General features: G+C 34.7%; 1 protein-coding gene across 4 annotated transcripts in view; it reads right to left on the minus strand.

Moving 5' to 3' along the window:
• NEMF (nuclear export mediator factor) overlaps positions 1-20,094 on the minus strand; it is a 52,329-nt gene that overhangs the window by 23,957 nt on the left and 8,278 nt on the right. For 3 of the 4 annotated variants that reach the window (XM_004270030.4, XM_033428451.2, XM_033428453.2), the window contains exons 5-16: positions 14,117-14,265; positions 12,791-12,858; positions 11,737-11,823; positions 10,442-10,515; positions 9,501-9,571; positions 8,977-9,052; positions 8,527-8,589; positions 6,807-6,884; positions 6,515-6,723; positions 6,075-6,266; positions 5,638-5,701; positions 3,771-3,859 (exon numbers count right to left, since the gene is read on the minus strand). In XM_004270030.4, coding sequence (XP_004270078.1) covers positions 3,771-3,859; positions 5,638-5,701; positions 6,075-6,266; positions 6,515-6,723; positions 6,807-6,884; positions 8,527-8,589; positions 8,977-9,052; positions 9,501-9,571; positions 10,442-10,515; positions 11,737-11,823; positions 12,791-12,858; positions 14,117-14,265 — 1,220 coding nt within the window. The remainder of the gene's footprint in view (positions 1-3,770; positions 3,860-5,637; positions 5,702-6,074; positions 6,267-6,514; positions 6,724-6,806; positions 6,885-8,526; positions 8,590-8,976; positions 9,053-9,500; positions 9,572-10,441; positions 10,516-11,736; positions 11,824-12,790; positions 12,859-14,116; positions 14,266-20,094) is intronic. The other variant, XM_033428452.2, reaches the window with a different exon arrangement.

The raw sequence follows: 20,094 nt of genomic DNA on the forward strand, positions 1-20,094 counted from the left end.
TATAAATGTAGTCAATTCTCCAGGTAAAATGCAAAGACTGTCAGACTGGGGAAAAAACAATGATATATACTCCTTTAAAATATAAGGATATAAAAAGGTTCAAATATAATGATGGAAAAAGATAATACCATGCAAATACTAACCAAAAAACAGTTTATACAGTTTTAACATCTCACACAGATGGAAAAAATAGATATAAAAGGACATTTCATTAAAATTAATAAAAGGCTCAATTCACTGAGATGATATAACAGTTCCATATTTGTATCACCTAATTACATAGCCTCACATATATAAAGCAAAAGTTCAGAAGTAAAAGGAGAAACAGATAATCCAAACCGTATGATATTTAACACACTTCTCTCAGTAACTGGGAAAACAAGCATTAAAAAGAGAATTATAAAGGTGCCAAAGATTCGAACAACATGATTGATAAACATGACCTGATATTTAGAGAAATGCACTCAGTAACTGTAGAAAAGCCACTATTTTCAACTATATATGAAACATTTATAAATAAAGCTGCCCATAAATAGACTGGGCCATAAAGCAAGTTTCAACAACAAACACCAAATGACTGAGATAATTCAGAATGTCACCTCTTTTACGCAAATAAAGCTAAAAATCAGTAACAAAAAGTAACCAAAAACCCCCATGTGTTTGGACAGTAATACATATACTTCTAAATAATGCATGGGTGAAGAAATCACCATGGAAATTAGAATATATCTTGACATGAAAGATAATGAAAATCCTAAACAACAGAACTTTTTAGATACAGTTAAAGCCATGCTGAGGGAAATTCACTGCCTTACATATATTAGAAAAGAGGCCGGGGGAAAGGGGAAATCAATGAACTAAGCTTCTGTCTCAAGAAATCAGAAAGGAAAATGCAAATAAATCCCAAAGAAAAGTAGAAGGATGAAAATAATTATTAAAATAGAAGGCACATATATAATACTGGAGATCAATAGTCAAAAACTGGTTCTTTAATGATATTACTACTACTGAAAATCCTCTGGTCAGATTAATCAAGAAACAGAGAAGGCACAAATAATTCTTGAATGAAAAGGGAGAAGTAATTAATGATTCTAGGGATGTTAAAAACTTAAGTGGAGGGACCTCCCTGGTGGTCTAGTGGTTAAGACTCCATGCTTCCACTGCAGAGGGAACGGGTTTGATCCCTGGTCAGGGAACTAAGATCCCACATGCCACGCGGCGTGGCCAAAAAAAAAAAAAAAGTTAAGTGGAATATTATAAACTTTTTGCCAATAAATTTCAAACTTTGGACAAAATAGACAAAGTCTTAGAAAAACATTGCTAACCAAAACTAGAAAATCTGAGTAGTCCTTTTATCTACTAAAGAATTTGAATCTGTAATGAAAAACTTTCCCATAAAGAAAACTCCAGGTGACTTCCATCAACATTTAAGGACAATTGATAAAGGAACACTTTCCAGTTTGTTTTATGAGATAATATAACCTTGTACCAACAGTTAACAAAAACATTATGAGAAATGAAAATTACAGGTCAATCATATTCATCAATAGAGATGTTAGAGAGAGAAAGAAAAAAGCAACAAAATTTTGAAAGCTGGAAAATAAATGAACAAGTGAGCAGACTCAAGAAGCTGAATCCTGAGCTGACGGTGCAAAAAACCAAGAGACTAATCGACTTACACTGTATGACCCATAAAGAGCACAGATACTGCTAGAAATAGGGTTTAAGATGAGGTTTAAAAACAGAAGAACTGGCTGAAAATCTTATCAAGAAGTAAGCACTTCCCTAGATCTTTCCAGCTCGGAACATGGTGGTAACTGCCCCTTCAACACTCTAACAGAAAGTCAGAAATTAGTTCTTTAAAAGGGTACAAAGAGGATCTCTGGACTAGGGGAAACGTATCACAGTTGTAAGTAGGGGTAATATATGTAAAATAGGGCAATTAAGTAAATGTATGAAATACTGGATACTAAGACTCTCCAGCTTATTATTTCCACCGAGCTCCCAAAATGGTGATAGCCAGGTCTTCACTTTACAAATAGAAGAGAAAGAAGCTTTTGTGGGAAATGAGACCAGCCGAAAAGGCAAAAAGCTAAAGACTTCAAGAGTTCCACAGATGGCCCACACAGATCATTTTACAAGTCCAACAACCCACAAAGAACTTCCAATCACCATTTTAATGTTCTGCTATAAAAAGTGAGTAGACAGTCAAGGATCACCAGACGTACACAAGTGAACGCTGGAGACAAAACCAACAAATAGAAAAAAGAAACTTGGAGAAGACAGACCTGCAAGAAAAGGATACTAAATAAAATGTAATACATCAAAACTATTCTCAGTTATAAAGAAACTAGAGCAGTAAGTTTTTTTAAAGTAACATTCAAAAAACCAAAAACAGCTTAAAATTAAAACATGATAGGAAGAAATAAAAGATTAAAAAATTCAATGGAAGGATTGAAAGATAAAGTTGAGAAAATCTCAGAATATAGAACAAAAAGTTGAAAAACAGAAAATGCAATGCAATAGGACTGCTAAGGGGGGGAGGGGTCCCATAAGTAAAACATGAGACTTCTAGAAAGAAAGAAAAAGAAAACAAAACAAAAGAAGACAGAAGGTAGGCAATTTTCTAAGAAATAGTTCAAGAAAATTTCTCCAAACCACGTTTCCAATTTAAAAGGCCCACAAAGTATCCAGCGTAATGGATAAAAACATCATCACCAACCTATATTCCTGTGAAATTCTGGAAAACTGAGAGGAAGAAAAAAAAGATCTAGAAGCTTACAGAAAGGCAAAAACAAGTTTCCTATTAAAATAGCAACTATCAAAATGACAGAAAACTCAAGATCAAACCTGGAAGTTAATACAATGGACAATGCCTTTTTAAAAGTCTGAGGGAAACATATTTTCAAATTAGAATTCTATACCTATCCAAACTCTTATGAGTAAAATAATTTTTTTATACATTGGACACCTCAAAAACTTTAACTTCTACATACCCCTTTTCATGAAGCTTCTAGAGCACATAGTCCATAACCAAAGAAAAAGGAAGTCTGAGATTCAGGACAGAAGATACAACACAGAGAGAGGTTACAGAGAAGTTCCAGGATAATTAAAAAAAGGAGATCTTAAAATGCTTACAGTAACCAATCTAGAACAAAGTAGGTCAAAAAGCTCCAGGAAAGACTTCTGCAAGAAGATGATACTGATAAAATTCCAATATGTTTGAACACACTTGGAAGCAAATTTGGACATGGCTAATAACAAGAACAAAAATAAAAAGAAAGCAAATGAAACAATTATTAACTTCAGGGAAGATAAAATACTGAGCAGGAAAGGAAAACAGAATACTATATGATCCAGCTCTGATTACAACTTAAATATTCATAATAATGTTAACACAGAACATCACTCTTGACAAAATTATGCTGTAAGTATACTGAGAAGCCAGGTGATGTGTGTGTATGTAACGGAGCACAAATGGAAAGAATAAAATCTTCACTTTCCAAGGTGGGAAGTTATTAATAGAGTGTAAAACAGAAAAATTAAGAAGCAGCAATATATTACTAAGAGAAATGGAGGTATATATCAAAAGATTCAGCTAAAAGAGCTAAAAGTTTCCTTGGGAGAGGAGGCAATAGGAGTAGGGATAAAAGTTTGCGGGGTTACTGGTTTTTTAACAAGCTTTGTAGAACTGCTTGATTTTCTAAATAATGTGCATGTATAATTTTGATAGAAAGAAAAAATGTATTTTAAAAAGGTAGAATACTTACCAATATATTTTTCTTGCTTTTTGAATAGAGGTAACTGTCTGGACTTCTTTTAAGGTTTGCTTTGTTTTCTTTTCTGCTGATTTGAACGCCTATTCATAAGAAAAGAGTTTTTAAGTAATCTGTTGAAAATTTACTTAAATAACACCAAGTAAATGACAGGGGAAGAAATGGGTTTTTAAATGTCACAAATGGCACTATCTATACACACACACCATACACACATGAAAGTAATAAAATGGGGACTTTCCTGGTGGTGCAGTGGTTAAGAATCCGCCTGCCAATGCAGGGGACACGGGTTCGATCCCTGGTCCAGGAAGATCCCACATGCTGTGGAACCACTAAGCCTGTGCACCACAACTACTGAGCCTGTGCTCTAGAGTCCGCAAGCCACAACTACTGAGCCCACACAACAACTACTGAGGCCCGTGCGCCTAGAGCCCATGCTCCACAACAAGAGAAGCCACCACGATGAGAAGCCCACGCACCGCAACGAAGAGTAGCCCCCCACTCGCCACAACTAGAGAAAGCACATCAATGACGACCCAACACAGCCATAAATAAATAAATTTATTTTTTAAAAAGTAATAAAATGAAGAAATTTTGGCCTTAAATATTAAAATGATTTGTATACAAGTATCTGCTCAAGACCTACAATGAAAAAGAGTTCATCTGTTTACCATATACTCAGTGCAACCATATAATAGGCTTTGGGCTAGATGTCAGAGACACACAATGAACAAGACAAAGTTTCTACTTCCTACCCCACTGGGGTCTAGGAGAAGAGACATATATAAAACACATAATTATTCAAATAAACATGGTAAATGTTTCAAAGGATGCTATGAGAGTATAACAAGGGAACCTAATTTATAACTGATTATGGTCAAAGAAGGTATTTCTGAGGAAATGGCATTTAGGCTGAAGCCTGAAGGATTAATGGAATTATCAAGGCAAAGAATACAAAGAGCACTGTAAGCAGAAGGAAAAGGCCAGCTTGACCAGCAAGTATGATCATAGGGTAAATGAGGTTGGAGAGGCAGATAGAGAGCTAAGTCATGAAGACCACTCATTTAACAGATATTAATGTGACTATGTTTCAGGCAATATTCTAGGGACTGGGACACAGCAATGAATAAAACAGATAAAGATCCTACTTTCATGCAATCTACATTCTAGAGGGAAGACAGATAAACATATGTTGGGTTGGGTGTTTTTAAAAAAGAAAAACAAGAGTGAAAAGGAAGTGATTGAGGTAGTTTTATTTTCACTACGAGTGGTCAAGAAAGGCCGCTCTGATAGTCTTAAGTAGACACATGAATGATGAGGGGGATCAAACCATGAAAAATCTGAGGGGAGAACATTCTTGGCAGAAAGAGCAAGTGCAAAGGCCCTGAGAAGGCAGTATGGGCCACTGATGTAGGAATAGCTTAAGATCCCACTGTGGCTGGAAACAGTGTGTAACAAGGGGAGTGTGGGTGATGTGATCAGAGGGAAGCAGATAGGCCTCCCTACCTGATCCAGGCTTTAAGGTGTCTTGAGTAAGATGGGAAGAAACTGGAAGATGTTGAACAGAGAGAAATGACTTCATTTTTTATTTAAAATGATTGACTGGATATGAGAAGAGTCCAGGATGACTCCAACATTTTTAACTTGAGCAAAAAAGGGATAATTACTGAGATAGAGACCTGGGGAAGAGAGGGTTAGGGGAGAAAATAAATACTGGAAATGCACACATTTACAGCAAAATTAAGTTTGAAAGGTATTTCTGAATTTGAAAACCTCATTTAAAGAGAAGAAATAATTAAGTCCATTAAATTAATAAAGCAGAGAAAAACAATTAACATTCATTCTAAGAAATATTAAGTACCTTCTCAGCAGCTTCAACAGTCTTCTGTGTTTTCTTAGCAGCATATCTCTTGTGATCATAATACCTAGAAAAATATATCTTTTAATTTTAGATAAAATCTTTATTCTTTAGTTTCCTATTTATGTTATTTCTAATTTTACAGACTCACAAATCATCAAGAACAACTTTAAATACTTTTAAAAAAGTATTTCACCTCAAAGAATATACAGTCAAAATAATGATAGTTCTTATCCTTAATACCCTAACAGATTTATTGCAGATAATATTATACCTAAAATTTATACTTATGGGAATTCCCTGGTGGTCCAGTGGTTAGGAGTCTGTGCTTCCAATGCAGGGGGCACGGGTTCAAACGCTGCTCAGGGAACTAAGACCCCACATGCCATGCAGCGTGGCAAATAAATAAAATAAAATAAATACTTAAATTTATGACTTACTTTTTGGCATTGGCATATGCTGACAAGCTGAGATCAACATCAACAAGCAATGGCCTATTTTTCTGAGGCTTCTGCAGTTGTTTATTCTTTTGCTTTTTCTTTTTTCCTTTTGGTGGTTCGGTTTCATTTTTCTCAGTACTGACGTCACCATCAACATCATCATCTTCCTCCTCTGATAACAAGTATGGATTTCTATTAAAAATATTCAATAGTATTTCACTAATGTCAATGACATCCCTTTTTTATTTTCAATTTTTTTCTCAAGGAAATTATAAATGGTTTACGGTACTTAAATAGCTGCATTATTTTAATGTAAATTAATATTTTTCTGTATTTTCAAAGATAAATTTCCAAATAAAAAAAACTTCAATGAATACAGTGAAAAATTAAATAGCAAAGTAAAGACAAACACTAACTGCTTAACTAAGAATCAAACTTACCTTAGCAGCATTGTAACATGATTTGTTTGTAGTTTTAATTCTTTGATTGCATTTGCAACAGGGTCTCCTTGAGCTTGGGCTTCTTTCACAATTAACCCAATTTCTGTCCAGTCTATCTGGTTGGCTAAAGCACTTCGAACAACCTGAATGGCTCTGTCAACTATTTGTAGGTTCATTTCTATAAGCTCTCCTTTAAGTTTGTCTATTTCCTTATGAAATAAACCAAAAACATGTGTTACAATGCCAAAGTTACCATTTTTGAAAAAGTATCTGAAAAAGCTAAACATAATACCTGAGCCTGCTGAAGAGCTTCTAATCTGTTTTCATGATCCTTTCGGACATTATCTAATTTCTTCAATGCTTGTTTTTCCTTTTGTTAACAAAACAGAGTTTTTAAAAATTAGATTTCTTCTACCTTCTGTACCTTCTCTCTTTTACCTCCTGAAACTCACTATCCCACCCCTACTTCTGCCCCCTCAATGTTGTTACCTAACTAGCTAAAGTTCCCCATAGTCCTTCTCCCCAGGTCTATCCTACCCCAAAGTGTTTCATGCTCCAAAATTACCTCTCCTGACCGTCTACATCCCATTCCCTATACAGGAAGGTATTTTGATTACAGGTTACATTGTATGTAAGATATGCCCTACTGCCCTTGCATTATTCAAGCAGGCAGAATTCAAGACATTTTTCCCTATGACATTAAAGTTTGGGGGAGTGCATTTTTAGCATTAATTCCTAAAATAGCTTCCTTTTATTTTATTGCTGCTTTAATTTTCTCAGCCTTATTTCTAGTATTTTACAGAGTATTCTTCTTCCTAAATTAACAACACAAAGGCTCATGGTAGTTATGTGAACTTTTATACAGTCAGCCCTCCGTACCTACAGATACAAAACCTGCAGATATGGGAGGCTAACTATATTCCCTGTACTACACCATTTTATATAAGGGACTTGAATATCCTTGGATTTTGGTACCCACAGGGGCTCCTGGAACAATCCACTGCAGACACCGAGGGATGGCTGTATAGCATTCTATCACACGGAACTTACATATTAAGGTTACTGATGTGGGGCTAATTTTGTAACACTAGTAACAGCATCACCAATTAGTGAATGTTTGCATGCTGGATGTAATATTAAAAATATTTAAGTTATAAGAATGGTGACTATTAAAAGAACACACAGTGATTACTAAAATAATTCACGGGTATTTTGATGTACATGGGGTTCAATGTTACTCTTAAATATCTGTTTACTTACTAAAGTGCTGCCACCATGTGGCAATCACACTATGTAACTCATGTGACCCACTTGCTTTGAAATTCCGCTCTTGTTAATTTTTTTACAACCAAGGTGGGGAGGATACAGAGATTCACATAATTTCAAGTTTTTGCACACATATTTTAAGATTCGATGAATATTTCTGAAAAATCGAATAAAGCGTGACTTTGGCCATTTTCTAAAACTGTTCTGCAGTAAAAGCTCCCCAAACATGGTCAAATGAGCTGGGAAAACAAAACACAGCATATTAAACCCTCCTTGTGGAGTCATGATACATGCAAAGCATATTAAAGACCTAGTTCAAAAGCCCACTTTAAAAAAGAAAACAGTTTAATGATAAACAAATATATACTTATTTGTATAGAGAAAACTATTCCCTCTCCTTTGGCCTATTTAAAAATCTCCTCTTTGAAACACTATTCCCTTTACAGCAAAGTTTGAGAAGCTCTGGGTTGTTGTAATAAAGCAAATTATACCAGGGAATAAATAACAGGCCTCCTTCCCACTGTATTTTCTGGTTTAGAGAATATTTGATATTCTAATGGAGCAAATGAACATATTTTTTTTTAAACACTGATAGTTCCCCTGGACCTTTATTAATATACCAAGAGATCAGGGCATTCCCAAACTACTTCTAAAAGGCTGCCCATTCCTGTATGAGAGCATCACCTACCCAGCAAACCACACTCAAGGCTAGCTGGTTTATATAAATGTTTTTAATAACACCATACCTGTTGTAAAGCTTTTAAATCTATTTTCTGACCTTCTATCTTGGAATAAAATTCATCTACGGCCTTATCAAAAGAAGAAAAAGACAATCAACTAGCTGGAAAAAAACCACACAAACACGGTCTCTGCTTCAACTTGCATACACAGAATTTTAGGGTCCATTTTGTTTCATAACACCACTCAAAGAACTTGAGTAGATTTCCAGTAAATGTATTATATAGCTAAGCAGTCAGGAATCAAATTAAGTTCAAATCTTTGGTCCTTCATCTTGAAATAAAGAAACAACAAACATTTCCACTAGTTTGTATCTGTGACTGCACTGGTTTTTAATGTCCAGATTCATAATGATTGTAAAGCAGAAATATTTTCAATTTCTCAATCAAAGCAAGTTGATATTAATTTAACAACTCACATCATGCTAACTGGTCAAAAAATAGAATCAGAAAACCCACCTTGTCAAATGATTCAAATTCTATATATGGACATTGTGAATGTTGAGAAAACAAGAAAGGATGAAATTCCTCATACCTGTAAAACATATTTACCAAGAACATCAATAGGGACTTCCCTGGTGGTGCAGTGGTTAAGAATCCGCCTGCCAATGCAGGGGACACGGGTTCGATCCTTGGTCCGGGAAGATCCCACATGCCACATAACAACTAAGGCTGTGCACCACAACTACTGAGCCTGCGCTCTGGAGCCTGCGAGACACAACTAATGAGCCCGTGTGCCACAACTACTGAAGCCCGCACGCCTAGAGCCCGTGCTCCGCAACAAGAGAAGCCACCGGAATGAGTAGCCCACACACCGCCACAAAGAGTAGCCCCCACTTGCCGCAACTAGAGAAAGCCCACGCACAGCAACAAAGATCCAATGCAGCCAAAAATAAATAAATCTATTTAAAAAAAAAGAAAAAGAAAAAGAAAGCAACATTAATAAACACCCAAAGCAAATCGATCCATGCCTACATACTTACGTGAGTATGTCTTCGGTTGGTTTATCTACTTCTAGGCTTGGTTTTATTTCTCTTTTCTGAATGATATACCCCTACAAAAATCCAACATTAAAACTAATTTCCATTCATAATTAGGAGATTTACTTTCCTTGAATATTAATTTTATTAACTTACAAAATTATTCTAGTTATAAACAATCAGCATTTGTCTACTGATTGTATTTCTCAAAGTGATGTTTTTAAGACTCAGTAAGTACCATCAGAAAATACTGACTTATTCATATGAACAAGAAAAAAACAGGGAATAAAGAAAATGAAAACTAATGATTTGATAAAGTGGTGAGATTATACATGTGCATTTTGCTTTTTTCTTTCCATTTTTCAGATGTTCTGCAACTTAAAAAAGCCAAAAGCACTTTACTTCCAGCAGAAAAATCTTTGGTTCACTTTGCCGGTAGGAAATGTTAATTCATTTTAGTAACTGGATACAGGGTATATTTGGAGTGAATTTAGCTGTAATTAATCAGAACTTTTCCTGAACGTTTTTTGTAAGTAAAGTTATATACTTTGAATAGGGAAGAAAAACAAGATATGAGGTAACCCAGAGAATATTTAATAATTAAAAAGATGTTAATCAGTAAATTTTTGGAAAGTGCTGGCAAATTAAGATGTGCTTCTCTATCTTAAATCAACCTAAGAGGAAATATTTTCAAATTCCTCAACTTTTCAGGAGTGCCAATATTGTCTTGACCCAGTACTTTATAGAAGATTTAAGGAACAGAACAAAAATCAGAAACCAACAGCAATTAAAAAAAACTACCCTAGAATAAGCATATTACAGGTGTTAAATTTCCAAATTACAACAAAAAATTTACATATACTGATCCTTCAATGAACATTTAAATTCTAAAAATCTAAATAAGTAAAACATCAACAATAAACAATAAGTATTTGTGGTGCTACCTTTCCACTGAAGTTGGATGTTGTTTTCATATACTCTTCTGCTTTCTGAAGACAAACAAGTACTTTTTCAATATCTAATAGGGGAATAAAAAAGGAAAAAAGGAGTGCCAATCAACTGTCCATAACTATTATTAAACATCTATGTAGAAAACAGAAAGTGCTTATGAAATAATACAAGTTGTTCAAGAAAATTAAATATAGTTATTTCATGTTTATAATCAGTTTATTAAATAAGAATATATTTTGGCCAGCTTGTTGTCCCAATAGCTTTTATTGAATCCATCTTTCCCCTCATGGTATGAAAGCCACTTTGTTCATATGCTAAATTGCCACATATATTTGGGCTTGTTTCTGAATTCTTTATTCTGTGTATTCCTTCTCCCAAAACTTAACTTTTAATTACTATAGCTTCATAATACATTTTAATTTATGAAAAGATTATACTCCATCATTACTATTATTTTCCAGAGTTTTCCTGAACATTTTTGTATGCTTTTTACTGCACATATCAGATTCATTTAAAAAAGGAAGTGCAATAGCAAAAATAACAATACCACCTGTCGGCATTTCGAACAGGACTGCACTAAATTCATGTATTTCAGAAACTAAATCATTCACTTAAAACATTCAATTTGTATTTTTAAATGCACAAAAAAATTTTACATTTGTGCATTTGTGTATCATAAAAATGATCCCTAAACCTTAAGAAGTGATATAAATCCCAAAATATAAATATCAAGAATGATTTTTTTTCATTTTACATGAGAATCTGCAGATAAAAATTTGTCAAAGACCAAAGCTTCCATTTTCCTTATATTTCCTCCAATTTTTTATTATCCTAATCTAGAAGTTAATTTAGGTTCCCTTAAGTAGTTACAAAAGCCTAATTCATTATAAAGTCACACCACAGCACTTACAGAATTAAAATGTATAAATAATGCTACTTCTAGAAGCCCCTCAGGTTCTGAGTCTGAAGGTGAATAATTCAACTCCTTCAAGCCTTGTACCAGAGACTGTCTCAAGTGCAGTAACCCCTTCCAAAATTTAGGGGGAGGGAGGGAGAATATTCTAAAATCAGAAGGTAATAACGTAGAGAGATTAAACTGCATGTTACTACGGATAAAGCCATCACATTAGAGTAGGAAGTCAGGAATACCATATGGATAGAACACTAACAGGTCAAATGTTTTTAAGTCTAGAACTACCCACTCACTTACTACTTTTTCCAGAAATAATTTTCATAGGTTTAAAAAAATGAAATAAAAATGGGCAAAACTTGTAGCATGCACACATACCCTTACTTTCAAATTTTTCATCCAGTTTGACATTGCCAGAGAATCCATTTTCTATAAGACAGTGTTCAATGAGAGCTGGTCCACAGGCTATAAAAGCAGAGGATATTATTTGTAGTATTTTCCTATAAAATTTCACGTTCAAAATACTAATGTATATCCCAATATAAATGATCTACTCAATAACAGTAGCCAGTGAAAATAACAATTAGTTTACCTATTTTGAAATGTTATTAGAAATGACAGTTCAAGTATTTATAAAAATTTGAGACTACAATAAAATTGTAGAAGTCAATGCAAGTTATAGGAATTTAATGGAATATAGCCACGTATAAAAAGGATTATAAACCAGGAACGAAAGGCTGGTTTAGCATCCAAAAACTGGTTGATGTAATACACCATATTAACAGAATAAAGAAATAGAAAAATCCAAACTTACAAATTTTACACATGCTATACTAACAGATGGAAAGTTTTAAAGATAACTTTTTTAATGCATTCTAAACAGTAACTCCTGTAGTAATCAATGGTACCTGCCTTCTCATATGTCCTCCCCAGATTCCTTAGTATAGGGATAAGTGATGATTTTCTCAAGTGTAAAAGTTGATTAGATTATCTTTACCCTGGTTATCAGCGGCACCTGGCAGACCTTGGAATGCCCTGAGACTCACCGATAAAAAACAAAAAGCGAAACAAAGAAAGCCCAACCAAGCTAAGTGACTATTAAATCAAAAAGACGGACACTGAAAAAAACAAAAAAAAAGATTTCTTAGAAAACTATACCTGGCGCTCAAGTGCTAGATAACATAGTTTGTTTACATAACTGTATTGCTTTTAAATAAGATGTAACATAAAGGTCAAAGTTCATATGGTATAACAAATTTCTCTTTCCTTGAAAATAAACACTTATTTACTCAAAAGATCATTTTAAACTCCTTTCTACATTTATCAAGTTGTTCTAATTTTCTACTAGAACTAGATTTCAATGTGTTACATATATTTCTAAGAAACCATATTATCTTACAAACACTTCATTGCTCTATATAGGATTACTCACGAAGTAATGGGTTAAGAACTCTCTTCAGTAGTTCACCCTTAGGTGCACTGGCTATTATTTCAGTCAATCTGTGAAACAAAATTGACACACCCCTTACTATCTTATATTTAATAAACCCTACAGCCATATTCATGTTCACAGTACTTTTATATGCATCAATTTGCCTGATCTTCAAAATATCCTAAAATATAAGAGGAGCTAGTTCACTTTATAGGTTAAAAAAAAAAAGGATCATAAAAGTAATTTATCTAAGTTTAGTAGGTTCCTGAACAGCAGACTGGGACTTGAAACCAAGTTTTCCAAGGAACATCAATACTTTTTCAACGAAGTCATACTGCTTATCGTCAGCATGCCCATATATGACATGAAAGACACATTTTTATGCAACAGTTAAATGTAGTTTGTGGAGACTGGTGATATATGGGTTTTTAAAAAATATTTTATTGTAGTTGATTCACAATGTTGTGTTAGTTTCAGGTGTACAGCAAAGTGAATCAGTTATACATATATCAATACATATATCCACTCTTCTTTTTTTTTAGATTCTTTTCCCATATAGGCCATTACAGAGTATTGAGTAGAGTTCCCTGTGCTATATAGCATGTTCTTACTAGTTATCTATTTTATATACAGTAGTGTGTATATGTCAATCCCAATCTCCCAAGTTATCCCTCCCTGGTGATATATCTTAACACCTGAAATGGCTTTACCTAATTAAACATCTAGAAAGAACTCAAGGATGCTGTGGACCACAGTATTCCCCCCCAAGTCAGCATCAACCTCACCTGCAAACTTGTTAGAAATGTAAATTCCTGGGATCTACACCAGATCTATTTAAAACCTGGTGGAGGCAGGGGGATCTATATTTTACCAAGCCCTCTAGGTGATTCTGATGCATTCTAAACTTTGAAAACCACTGCTGTAGCCTATTAGCAAAGCCTTCCAGCCAGAAGAGTACTGTTATAGTCAGCACCTTATCGCATCATACGCCTATTTTTTAGCTAAACCAGAATTCCTATCTCCTTTTGCGCTCTGCCAAGATATCCATTTGTCTTCTCACAGAACAGCTAATAAATTCCCCCACTTTACCAAGAAATCATAAACATCTGAAGTAACACCAAACTTAGATTAAAAAAACGTACATTTGCCACTCCCAAATAAGGCTTAATTGCTTATGTTTAAGCGCACTTATGTAGTTCAAGCAGCCCAAATTTATTTTATGCAAGTAAAATATTTTCTTATGTGACAGTTCTTTCATATTCTGATATATGATCTATTTTACTATGTAATACAATATGAAATGAGTTAATAAAACAAACATGTTACCTTTCCAAGGTAAGCAAAGGTTCGGCAGCTCTAGCATGATCAACTGGATAGTGTTCACGAACAGCAAATTTAACATCATCTGACTCATCAGTTCGAAATCTTAGGATATTTAAAATTAGGTACTCATAATCTGTAAGAACAATGTTCCCCTGTAATAGAATAAAATATAATTTAATGCTTTTCCCAAATCATTCTTAAATCTTAAAAATTGAGAAAGAAAATGTAGTCTCTTAAAAACCCAATCAAGGCTATAGAAATGAGTTACAAACACAAAGCATTTGAGTTGCATCTAAACAGTGCCCCTTGCACTTGCCCAGCACAGACTATGAAATAAAATAAATCTAAACACCCCAAGTTTGAAACATAATGAAGGAATCAAGAGCAACTTTAAACTCACTGTCTGGTGGTTCTGCAGAGGTCACTATTAGAAGCAGAATGATCAATTAACACCTTGATGACCACCAACTGAACTTAATGTTGCACTTGGTTGAGGCAAATCTACAAACACTGTGGCTTATTAAGAAAAACAACATATATTTCAGAAGCCAAACACAGAGCTATTTATACTTTCACCTGCAATTTGTCTTTGAATAACAATTAGTTATATGGAAAAATCAATAAAGGCCGTTATACCCTTTGACCAAGGAATTCCACACTTGGTTATGTGGCCTAGTGTAATACCTCAATAAAACCAGAAGCTACATGCTTAAACTGCATCTTACTTACAATAGAAAAAAACTGCAAACAGCCTAAATGTAAAAATTGGAGATATTGATAAATAAATTATACCAATATGACAAAATATTTAAAAGCTGTTAACTTAAGAAGATTATGTAGGACTTACCTGGTGGTGCAGTGGTTAAGAATCTGCCTGCCAATGCAGGGGACACAGGTTCGAGCCCTGGTCCGGGAATATCCCACATGCCGCGAAGCAACTAAGCCCATGTGCCACAACTACACAACTAGAGCCCGCGCGCCTAGAGCCTGTGCTCCGCAACAAGAGAAGCCACCAGAATTGAGAAGCCCGCATACCGCAATGAAGAGTAGCCCCCGCTCGATGCAACTAGAGAAAGCCTGTGCACAGCAACGAAGACCCAACACAACCAAAAATAAATAAATAAATAAAATTGATTCTTTGAAAAAAGACTATGTAAAAAAAGCAGGAAAATGTTTATAATGTTAACTAAAAAACAGGAAGACCAAAAAATCCTGTATTCTGGGAAGTATAAGGCAAATGTATCCTGGGAAGTGGAAGGCAAACACAGGAAAAATTAAAATACTTATTAAAGAGTGAGGATTAAAAAGTCTTTTTAAAACTTAATATTGTTACATAATCTTTTCAATAAAAACCAGGGGAGAAACCTAATGAAAATAAAACTGCCCAAAAAACACAAACTTCCAAATTTATTATAGACAGTGAAGGTTGCTGTATAATTAAAATACAAAGAAGCATCCATGAAAATAAATGGTCACACATGCCTTAGCAAGTACTTAGAAGGTGGTCCCAGAAGACGGTGGGAACAGCCCCAATCTCATGAGGAATAACAGGTTGCAAGATAATGTTCACTAGATGGGGCCACCATTCACCTTGATCACAAATATACAGGCATACCTTGACGTTATTGCAGGTTTGGTTCCAGACCACCGAAATAAAGCAAATATTTCAATAAAGCAAGTCACACGAATTTTTTGGTTTCCCAGTGCATATAAAAGTTATGCTTACACTATATTGTAATGTTTAATAATATAATGTAAAATATAATGTATCATCACACAATGTATAATATAGTATATAAAGATAATAATATACTTTAAAAAACAAGGTACGTAATTAATTTAAAAATACTTTATTGTTAAGAACTGCTAACCATCATCTGAGCTTTCAGTGAGTTGTTCGTAGTAACATTAAAGATCACTGATCACAGATAACCATAAAAATATAATAGTAATGAAAAAGTTTCAAATATTTGAGAATTTTAAAAATGTGACAGAGACATAAAGTGAGCAAATGCTGTTGGAAAAATGGCACTGACAGCAAAAAATTACTTGATGCAGGACTGCCACAAACCTTCAATTTGTAAAAAACGCAGTATATGAGAAGCATAAAGCAAAGCTCAGTAAAATGAGGAATGCCTGTAGATAACCTGAAGTTACTAGGTGTTGAAAGAGCAGGACCTACTGCTAAATGTTCTAACTTCAAAGAAATCATGCATTTAGAAATTTAAACATTTAACTTAAAGAATAGAAATGTTAACTGGAGAAGGAAAGTAGGAGACTTGGATAGAAGTCCATATAGTGTCTGATTGGTTCATAAAGGTGTGACTTGAAAAACAGACCTGGCCATAGGACCTGGCACATATAAAGTGCTCAATAAATGTTTGTTGAATCAAACTGTTCAGTTATCAAGAACATCTGGAAGATTCCAGTAGGGCAGTTACTTCCCTCAGAGGGCTTTCTTTAAACCAAGGTTTCCCAAAAGTATTCTGTTAAGATGGTTTCCACTACTCCCATTAAAAAGAAAAACATTCTGTGATCTAATAAGTTTTGGAAATTCTATGTAACATATCCTTCCCTAGGGGATGTACACATCACATGATCATATTAAAGGCACTGGTAAGTCCTAGAGTTAAAAAAAAAAAATTTACCTTATTTATTCTCAAGGTTCTTCAAATTTTTATGACTAGGGGAACCATTTTTCTAGGCTATTATCATATGGAAGTGGTGTCGAGGAATTTACTTGGGGAAATACTGCACTTGTCTCTGATGTACTCAATAATCCATTTTCTAATCTTACTTTCTCCAGAGTCTTTCTTACTGGAAACTTCTTTTCACAAATTAATAAACTGACTTTCTTAAGTGAGTCTGAATAGTAACAGCCTCTTTACCCAAGGTCTGATCGACTCTAGATAAACCATACATCAAAATTCCAGACATGAAGGCTAGAAGCTCAGACCCTGGTATAGAGAGAGGAGAGAGCAATCTTCAAGATCTACTGTAAGAATCAACTAACATACTTCTCTTAAATACCACAGTGAGTACTGAAAACTCCTAAGCACATACTCCCATATATAAATCCTGAATATCTATTCCAAACTCATCACTAAGTGGACCTCTGGAACCTAGACAGTACACATGCCAATTGAGCAGAGCCTTCAAAACAGAAATACACTAAATGCAAGGGGGTATCCTGGATTGAATCCTGGAACAGAAAAAAGAACATGAGTAGAAAAACTGGTGAAACCCAAATAAAGTCTGTAGTTTGATTAGCAGTAATGTACCAATGTGAATTTCTCAGTTTTGACAAATGTACCATGGTTATATAAGATGTTAACATTAAGAGAAACTAAGTGAAGGGTATACCAGAATTTTCTTTATTATCTTTGCAACTTTTCTACAAATCTAGTATTACTATAAAATAAAAAAATTATTTAAATTTTTAAATGATAATAAAGACTTTTTTATTCTGTGGAAAGAAATTTTACATCATTAAGTGCTAAGTTTAAATTGAAAAAGGAAAAAAAGAAAAAAAAGGAAAGGCCTATGTCATATATATACCTTAAACTTCACATTGAGTTAAACCTAAGGCAGCCTGCAATTAGTTACATTCTAGAGATTTCTCCCCCCACCAATGAAAAAAACCTTCTCTTGTTTTTTAATTGGGGTGGGTGGGAGTGGGGGAAAGGGATCATAAATAGGACACCAAACATAACAGTGGTTACTTTGGGATGAGGAACTGGTTAGGCCAGGGGTGATAAGACCTTCAATTTTAATTCTACAAACTTTTCTATATACTGAGAATGTATTTGTGTACTACTTGTATAAACATTTTTAATTTAAATGGTAGTCTAGATAATTCTAACTATTGTCCTACTGAGAAAAAGAAAAACTGGACAAGATACAAAGCAAGTCTCTTACGAAACAAAAAATGCAAACAGGCAGTAAACATTTATAGGATCAAAATCTAGGAGAGGAAAACTCAGAAAGGCGAGCTCCACACTTAGAGCTCCTTCTTCCCTAGGATCATTTATCTAACAGTTAAGAATCAGCTGACAGGCTGAGAAGCTGAGCGTGAATTTTGATAGGCTCACAGGACAACTAAGGAGAATAAAAATTTGAGTTCAGGGTCCAAGTGAAAGGGGTAGGGGCTAAGGGGATTTATCCCTGATAAGTTCAGCTATGAATACTGACCCCAAAAGGCTGCATCCCAGGAGGAGTGAACCGGAAATTTTGCAGCTTTCCCACACCCAGCTCCTAATCAATTCAATTCTTGATTGGAGTAACGTTAATATGGGATTACTTGTGTCCTTAGCAACCTGTCTAAAGCAAATATCCTCTCTAAAGGAAGATAACATCATTCCAGGTCTCACGATTTATCTATTACTTTTCCTACTCAATGCCTGGCACACAATAAAGTAACCAGGCATGGGAGGAGACAAGACAATGTAATTATAGTTAAAAGAATAACAGACTATAAAACAGACATCAGAGGAATCAGATAATAGAGCAATTACAAATGATTCCAAATGATTCTTGTCTGATAGCAATAAAATTAGTGGAAGATAGATCAAAAGAAAATATGACTGAATTTTCCCATACTGATGAAAAACACCAACTCACAGATTCTAGAAGCACTGTGAACCCCAGAAGGTAATTACAAAGGAAAATCAACTAGACATATCATAGCAAACTACTGAAAATCAAAGACAAAGAGAAAAAAATTTAAAGCACCCAGATAAAAAGGAGAGATTACCTTCAAAGGAGCAACAGTATGACTGACACTGGTTTCAACAGAAACAGTGGTCACCAGAAAACAATATACTATTTTTATAACTGCCAAAAAGTTATTCAACTAATTAACGAGAGAACTAGATGACAAAACTGGTTCTAAGAGAAATGAAGTAAGTGGACTACTTAGAGTGGGTGAGAAAAGAATGATTGTGTAAGATTGCCAATTTAGGGCAATAAAACTGCAACCTCTGGGGCTATCTTTTCTCTGGACAGAGATAATTTGAATCTCTACTAGATGAAATTAATTTTCATTGCTATCAGGCAAGAATTATTTGCATTGCTATCAGTTTTCTGTAAGTTAAAGTCCACCCTTAACGAGTTGTAAAAGAGCCTAATCAAGAGTAAATAGCAGGGTCTTCCCGGGTGGCACAGTGGTTAAGAATCCGCCTGCCAATTCAGGGGACATGGATTCGATCCCTGGTCCGGGAAGATTCAACATGCCGTGGAGCAACTAAGCCTGTGAGCCACAACTACTGAGCCCGCGTGCTGCAACTACTGAAGCCCTCACGCCTAGAGCCCGCGCTCCGCAACAAGAGAAGCCATCACAATGAGAAGCCCGCCCACCGCAAGGAACAACAGTCCCCACTTGCCGCAACTAGAGGAAAAAAAAACAAAAAACCACATCCCTAGAATCCCCAGGAGTGTCGGCTAGACAACGCTAGACAACACCTGGCAGGATACTAAACTGACATTTTGTCCTTTTTGTCTCTTTTCAAATTTTGGATAATTTTTAACAGTCTCCTCTCATGACTACAACATCTCAAATTATTTTTGATTACACATATACACAGAAAAAGCTACTTTGTTTCTTGGATTGATTTATTTACACAAGTGCTGCAAGAAATGTTAACTAACATATGTATAAATTATAGACAGCAAATCTAGAGCCACATGGTATCAAGCAGTTACTGAAGCCTTCATAATCACTGCTGCCTGAAGAATTCATAAGATATTTGGAATTATATCTTCAATAGCCTCTATTATTCCAGAGACTTAAAAATTATTTGCTTCTAACTCAAAGCTATGGAAACCAAAAAAAGAAAAGAAAAAATCACTACTGGTTTTGCCTGTGGTGCACCTATAAATGTGAGTAAATTCTTCTCTACGAGAAGTCACGCAAATCTACAAGAAGTGACCTTCCTTACTTCCTGCAGGCTAGGATCCTATATGCCACAGATAAGGTATAAGAC

The sequence above is a fragment of the Orcinus orca genome, chromosome 2, assembly GCF_937001465.1.
Source record: "Orcinus orca chromosome 2, mOrcOrc1.1, whole genome shotgun sequence".
Lineage (NCBI taxonomy): Eukaryota > Metazoa > Chordata > Mammalia > Artiodactyla > Delphinidae > Orcinus > Orcinus orca.